This window comes from Poecilia latipinna, unplaced genomic scaffold (assembly GCF_001443285.1).
Source record: "Poecilia latipinna isolate Pla-1442-1.1 unplaced genomic scaffold, P_latipinna-1.0 Scaffold527, whole genome shotgun sequence".
In the NCBI taxonomy this organism is placed as follows: domain Eukaryota; kingdom Metazoa; phylum Chordata; class Actinopteri; order Cyprinodontiformes; family Poeciliidae; genus Poecilia; species Poecilia latipinna.
In genome coordinates, this window is record NW_015113143.1 from 163,686 (window position 1) to 170,913 (window position 7,228).

At 43.4% G+C, this 7,228-nt stretch overlaps 1 protein-coding gene across 9 annotated transcripts in view; it reads left to right on the plus strand.

Annotated features, from left to right (window-relative positions):
* The window catches only part of dab1a (DAB adaptor protein 1a), a 130,692-nt gene that overhangs the window by 96,262 nt on the left and 27,202 nt on the right, over positions 1–7,228 (plus strand). For 6 of the 9 annotated variants that reach the window (XM_015040791.1, XM_015040794.1, XM_015040792.1 and 3 more), the window contains 4 exons: positions 2,045–2,164; positions 2,581–2,619; positions 3,107–3,169; positions 5,341–5,394. In XM_015040791.1, coding sequence (XP_014896277.1) covers positions 2,045–2,164; positions 2,581–2,619; positions 3,107–3,169; positions 5,341–5,394 — 276 coding nt within the window. The remainder of the gene's footprint in view (positions 1–2,044; positions 2,165–2,580; positions 2,620–3,106; positions 3,170–5,340; positions 5,395–7,228) is intronic. The other 3 variants (XM_015040795.1, XM_015040797.1, XM_015040796.1) reach the window with 2 other exon arrangements.

A 7,228-nucleotide genomic window follows, 5' to 3' on the forward strand; every position in this document is an offset into this window, starting at 1 on the left:
CCCCAAAACCTTGGAAAAAAAAAAAATTTTTCCCCCCCCCAAACCGATTTTTGTTCCTTTCTTTTTTTTTTTTTTTTTTTTTTTTTTTTTTTTACCTGTTCTTGTATTTCAGGTTGTGATGCGTTTACTTTTTTAAAAAAAAATAATACGGTAACCAATTATAAAACACGCAATAAATATTACATTTTGTCACATGCAATCATCAAAAACGATTCTGTGGGTTGTGGCGGTAATCAGATCTGGATGTGTGGCAAATGAAATAGAAATATCTTTTATTGTTCCACTGCAGAGAAATTCAGTAGATTCACCAGCTCTACATGTCGGTGCTGGGAAAGGCGACAAATTATGGGAATATCTTGACTCTCATGTCCACACAAGCAAATTCTGAGATGCAAACATTTTATCCTCACATTAGCGTGAATTACGAGCTCAAACTTTTTTATAACCCTCCAAACTTTGCTTCTCGTTTTTCCAGCGTTCTTTGTTGTAGTTTTCTGTCATTATCGCCGTTTCTCTTCTGCTGCGTCATCTGCTCCGTTGTTACTTTACTTTCTGCCAGGCTCTGACTTTTACGTAGAATCGAAATACTTCTTAAAAAAGAGTGAGCGCTGATAAGATTTGAATGTTTGTCATAAACTCCCAAAATGGATCCATTTAGTAATTTCTCGGGTTTCCATTTGTGTTTTGGGGACAGGCAGCGCGAATTACGACTTCATACCAAAATGAATAAACGCAAACGCCATCAAAACTTCCTCCTCCCGTCCCGAAAACACTGCGTCCGTCTCATCTGCTCATGAATCTAAAATGCTGTCTGCCTGTAAGCTGGTACTTCGTCAGGGTTGGCAGGTCTGCGTTTTTATTCTTCTGCTACTGACGTGGCGTGCATTGTGAAATGTAAAGCGGATTTGAATTTGAAAGAGTGACAGTATCTCTCACTGTTGGCTCAGTTGGGGGGGTAGAAAGATTACCGCAGCGTGTCCGTCTGTCACCAGAAGTGGGCTGGCTGAGAATATCTCGCAGAGAGGCAACATTAAAGGAGAAACGCTTTATGCAAAGCAGCATTCAGTCTATGAACTCTGAGTGCACTCTGCAAATCTTCAGTCAATAATTGATTAGGTCTCAAACACGGCTGCACGGTTAGACTCCTTGTGGTCGAGCCGCCGCGATGGTCGCACGCTCGGGTTTGTCAGCGTTGCTTTCCAGAGGTTGCGCAAGGTAAGACCGAGAGGCTGGCGTCCTGCTCATGTAACTGTCTGGAGCTGATTGAGAGGAGGAACGCAGCTTGTAGTTATTGTGGAGATAAATGTCCTATCTTCTTGTGCTGGGGGTGGGGGGCTTTAACCCGGTTTCCAATTCGGGAAGTCCCATTTTCAAAGCTGTGTCACCGCAGCTCTGAAAGCAATCAGTTCAAGAGCTGCGTTACCTGTAATGAAAGATTTTAAACGCGCTGATTGCATTGTTTGTTTTTCCCTGATGCTAATGCATTCGGTCGACCCGAGCAAAGTGCTGTGTTTGTTTTCAGATGGAAATGATTCATTCTGTTCCTGTTCTGTTTGGAAATCAGATTGCTTGATTTTTTTTTTTTTTAAGGCTGGTAATCCTCTCTAGTCAGAAGAAACACAAACTAAGAGGTTTCAAGGGAAGATTTTTCATAGGCAGCACAAGGTAGAATTTTCCAAAATGGACGGTTAATTGGCTTATTTCTAAATTTCCATGAGCTGTTTGTGCTCCAGATGTTTTCTACAAAACATCTGGATTCACGCGGAGATTAAATACACACACCCGGGCTGTGTGCAATTCACAAGTGCGCACTTTATTTGTTGATCCCTATAAAATCCCTATAAAACACATTGAATTTGGCGTTTTATAACGCAGCAAAACGCGAATGTCATTGGACTGTGAGCGAACAGAACGTAATCAGCCCTCAGGTGAAGGACAATCAGGTTTCAGTCACCTCAGGTTAGTCAATCATTATTAGAACAGGCTGTCAGAATGTGAGTTTTAGACGAGTGTTGCTGGTTAACACGTTCTCTCGCCGTTCTAGGCCGAGCCTGTGATCCTGGACCTGCGGGACTTGTTCCAGCTCATTTATGACATAAAGCAGAGAGAGGAGATGGAGAAGAAGGCCCAGAAAGACAAGCAGTGTGAGCAGGCCGTCTACCAGGTACTCGTGAAGCATTTTTATTTTATTTCATTACATTTTTTTTGTCTTGTGTAATGTCAAGCGTTCCCTGCCTTAAAACGAGAGCCTTTTGACAGGTGAGCTCTGAATATAGATAAAAAGAACGCCGGGTGGACACTTTTCGGCTCCGTTAATGGCACCATCTGCACATTGTGCTTATTCCTCCCCCTCTTCGCATCTCCTGCTTAATTTCTTTTTATCTCGCTGTAATTTTCTCTTTGATGATTGCCCAATGATTATCTGAATGCTGGGAAGTCTCTCTGTGCTTTCCGCCTACCGCTTCCACTCCACTGGCTTAACTCTCCACCTCTCTTCTGTCCTTTGCTCCTCTTCTCTTCTGTTTTATTTCTCTCTCTCTCTCTCTCCTTCCCTCGCTCCCGCCGGTGCGCCCGCTTCAGACGATACTGGAGGAGGACCTGGAAGACCCGGTCTACCAGGTAACTCCCTGACCAATCACATCGCCTCACTGTCACCTGCTGCACTTTCTAGCTTGCTCTTTTCTGTGTGCACTGTGGGGAGACAGCTCCGGTTTGGGGGACAGTGTGGGAGTAGCCGGGTAAATAAAAGGTGGAAGGTTTCCAGAATCATATATTGGAGAGATTATTGTGTGTGTGTGCGTTGGTGCAGCCAAGAAAATGAGTGCATGTGGAGCTGAAGTGTGTGTTAATGAGTTGTTTGTTTTTTTTTTCTTCCTTTCTTGCTGCTTAAAGTCTCCATGTATGTCTGAGATCTGTTCTTCAACTGCTTTTTAATGACGATGCTCTTTACTAATCACCTCTGCAGTTTCCCCCACTTTTTTCTCTCAATTTCTCAAAATCACCCAATTTTTTCCTTCTTCTGCTTCTTCTTCTGTTTTTCTTCTTCTTTTTTTCTTTTATTTCTCCCCTCCGTCTCCTCACCCCTCCACTGCTGCTGACGTTGTAGTACATTGTGTTTGAGGCCGGACACGAACCCATCCGTGACCAATCAGAAGAAAGCATTTATCAGGTACTCGCAAGCTCACGTCCTCTGCTTGTGTCTTGCTTTAGCTTCTAAGTTGTAAGTAAACTGCTGACGAGCCGCTGAAAGCGTGTAAAGTTCCACAGATTTAATCTCCTCCATTTACCGGACGATCTTTATGGGCTGCATTACTCTTTAATGGGATAAAAGTATCGTGGCCGCTTCATAAAATTAATTGCTCCTGTTTTTAAAGCACAAAATGTGCAGTTGGGAAGTGAAAGGCTGTAAATATGGGCGGAAATGTAGCAGCCAAAAAGTTTCTCGGAGGACCGGTCCTGTTAAAGCCCGCAAGTCTAGGGAGATGAGTCGTTTTCTCCTGCTCCTTGGAGACGGGGGCAGACCTCCGAGGGATGATGAAGTTCGGTGGGGCGGGGGGATGCAGAGAGGAGAGATGCTGTGGTTACTTCAGGCGTCACCGTGGAAGGCAGACCCACCATCCCCGTGTACCACACCTCCGTTCCCCTCTTTTCCAAGCAGATGAAAGCAAGTGGAAGGGGGAAGAAAGATTAATCACCAGCCCCTCGTTTGATCTTTAAATAAAATGGATTGAAAGGGTTGGGGTGGCGGGCGGGGGGGAGGAGTGTCCTGGCACATGCACAATCGTACAAAAACAAACACACATGCTAGCAAATCCCTGTGCATACATCAGGCGTAGGAAACCAGCGGGCTGAGCCAGCCTGCAGCCACAGAGGAGCTGCTGGATGAATAAAAATGGCCGCTTCTGGAAATAGGCATGTGGAAGACGTAAACAAGGCATTGAAAGGAGGCGACGGGATGAAGGAAGCTGTGCCAGATTTATGTCCAGATTTTTTAGTTTTTGTTTTTTTTTCTTTCTTAGCAGTGTTGGTTTTCATTCACAACTCAATCTAATTAGAACACAGCAACAGTGTCCTTCAAAAGTATTAATATCCTCTGAACGGCAAACGTGTTTATTTGGATATTATGTCACTACAATGCGGTACATGGCTTTTTAATTCTTTTACAAGTACAAATACCTAAACGTATTTGCATTTGATTGTTAAATTCAGCTGCCTTTACTCTAGAGTGCAAACAGCTGCCTTCGAATGTCACCTAATTAGTGAAGTAATGGAGTCTCTATATACAGATTTAGTTGAAATTGAATGTTGAGAAGTTCCCATTTAAAGTTTAACACCACCCATGCAAGAGACACAACAAACAGGTGGCTGGTAATGTCCCTGTGGTAAAAACATGGTGGTGGCAGTATTATGCTATGCAAATACTTGCCTCTAACAGACACAAGGAAAGCTGGTCAGAACTGAGATAAAGGGCAATTCTGGGGGAAAACATGCAAAAGACTTATTGGAGTTCAATCTGGAATCCTAAACTTAGTCAGTATGAGAATAGAGTAAATTAAAGCATATTTATGTCTTTGAATGGCCAAAATCAGTGGCATGACCTGACAGAGCTCCTTCAGATCTGACTGAGTTTGAGTTATCATGTAAATAATATGATAACTTGCGCAAAAGCTGATTCTACAAAATATTGGTAAGAAACTGAATAGAATAACTCGTTGCACAATTTCTGTTTAAAAAAAACAAAAAAAAAACTTTAAAAGCCAACCATGTATCCCAACCCTGATTTATGTTGGTTCGTCATCTAAAATCCTAACAACACACACTAATGGCCGAGGTTGGAAAATGTGAAAAGTTCAGAGGATGTGAACACTTTCGCAAGACGCCGCAGCTGCGCGAGCGCTTCTCTAAACTCTGTGCAATCGACGGAGAACGCAAACAAAAGAGGCGACTTGATTCATACTTGCGTTCTACTATCACATTTTGTGATCGCGCACATACAAAGCAGTCGGTCTGACACTGAGATATTACATGTCTCCATGTGTGACAATGTGAGTTATTACATGTCTGAAAGTGTGATCGGCAGCCTGGATAAGGCCTTTATTAACCTAGTTGATGAGGTTTCATTCCGCCGATTTTAATCCCGATCACATCCCAGCGCCACACAAGTCACATCAGTCACCGGCGACTGATGTGACTCACGGCGAGGCCAGTCGCAGGGATTCGTGTTGGCTACCTGTGTGTCGTCGTGCTTGGAACAGTTGACGTGTAATGTCTGATTGCCTACTGATCCGGAGGTAACGGGCTCTCTTGGCTGTTCTCTGAATCCATTGGTCAATTGTGTAGGTGCCCACCAGTCAGCAGAAGGAAGGGGTCTATGACGTCCCAAAGCGACACCCAGTGAGTGACCGAGTGTTGTCGCCCGCGTTCCCGGTCATCTACCTCAGCCTGCCTCCCCATTCCCAGACAAACCTCTCAGCTGATTCACCATCACTCAAGTGGAATGAAAACACCTCCTAGATTACAGCTTTAACCTTTGATTCTCCTTCAGATTAACAGCTGCCCCTCACACTGATCAGGATTATCTGATCGCTTGCCCTGAGAGGTTTGCTGGGATCCAGTGCCCTGTGCGGTGTCCTGTTACTGCTTTGTGCCGTGACCAGTGGTGGCTCGTGTCCTGCTCCTCGTTGCTCCGCGGTGCCTGCTTCCTATGGTTTTCTGGGACAGTGTGTGTGTGTGTGTGTGTGTGTGTGTGTGTGGCATGCGAGTCGGCTCGGCGAAGCATGCCTGGCGATGGTTAGACAGTTGTGAGTCCTGTGAAAACCTGCATGGCCGTGTGTCAGATTGCATTGAACTCATGCTGTGTCTGTGTTATCTTTTGACTCCTATTGTGCATGGCATTACTTTGATAATGTATTTTGTATTTGGAGTGGTGGAGCAGATCTTTATCCTGTTAATGCATACAAGTGTTTGAACGTGTGGTTTACAGATGTGGTGACATTTAATGGCAGCGCTTTTGAAGATAAAAAAAAAAACTGTAAAATACATTCATTTTTTGAGAAATTTCTAAGAAACTGACCTATTATATCAACACACAGGCCAGTTTATTTTAACCACCGGTAACTTTCCGATCAAACCCTGGTGTTAAATTAGCCACGAGTAAGCAGATTGAGAGCTGGAAAAACATTTCCAATGCTCACCGTTAGAGATCTGTAGCAAAGAGTAGCATCTTAGGGAGACCGTGTGTTCATTACAGCCTTGAAACACTGCAACATGCCAACCAGTGTCTTGATCTGCATGTGTCTTTTCTGTTCTGCCATCACCAGCGTAAGCATGGAGTTTGATGAATTCCACTGGAGCCATGTGATTCAGTCACATTTGACTTAAAACTTCATCCCCCTTCCTTTTTGTTTGCTTTCACTTCAGTGGTATTGGAAAACATTACACCACATGAAAATAACACTGGTTTCATCTTCTGACGCATTTGGCACAGTAGCATACACCATTTGATCACCAGCTGTCACTCAACCACATTAAAACTGCAAGACTCATACGAGATGTATATTTATTAAACAGATAGTATTATGTAAAATACATTTTTTTAGCTCTATTTTATATTATGAGATATTATAAGATGTTCCTTTACCAAAACATGCCTGGAGTGTTGCTTTGATCCTTTCATGCATGTTTAATCTCCCGTGACAACTATTCAGTCTTCGAGGCGCAGCTCCTCCTTAGAGCTTCAGTTTCCAAGGTTCCACTTCACAGAGCAATCCCCCCTCTCAGCTCCTTCAGACTAGCCAGTATCAATTAGCAATCACCTGGTGGAACTGAGCATCTGCTGAGCTCATTACAGGAGCTACTTCTCAGTTGTTAAAAGGTTAATAGAGGAGCATGTCGTGATGACTTTTTGAAGGCAGAGTGTCGGAAAGAGCAGGAGTTTTTAAAGAGACAGAGGTCCAGTTTCAAGGTGTTAAATTACAGGGTCAAATGTCTTTTAAGCTGTATTTGACAGAGCATTTTCATCACAACTGAAGGAAACAAAGTTACTCATTTGCGCTTTAAAATGGTATTATGTGCCTGGAAAATACATATTACTTCCCTTTAATGCATCAATAACAGTTAAAATGTAACAAGAACTCTGCTTGATCTGACACATCACTGTGACATACAGTTGTGGTCAAAAGTGTACATACACTTGTAAAAACTCATAATGTTATGGCTGTCTTGAGTT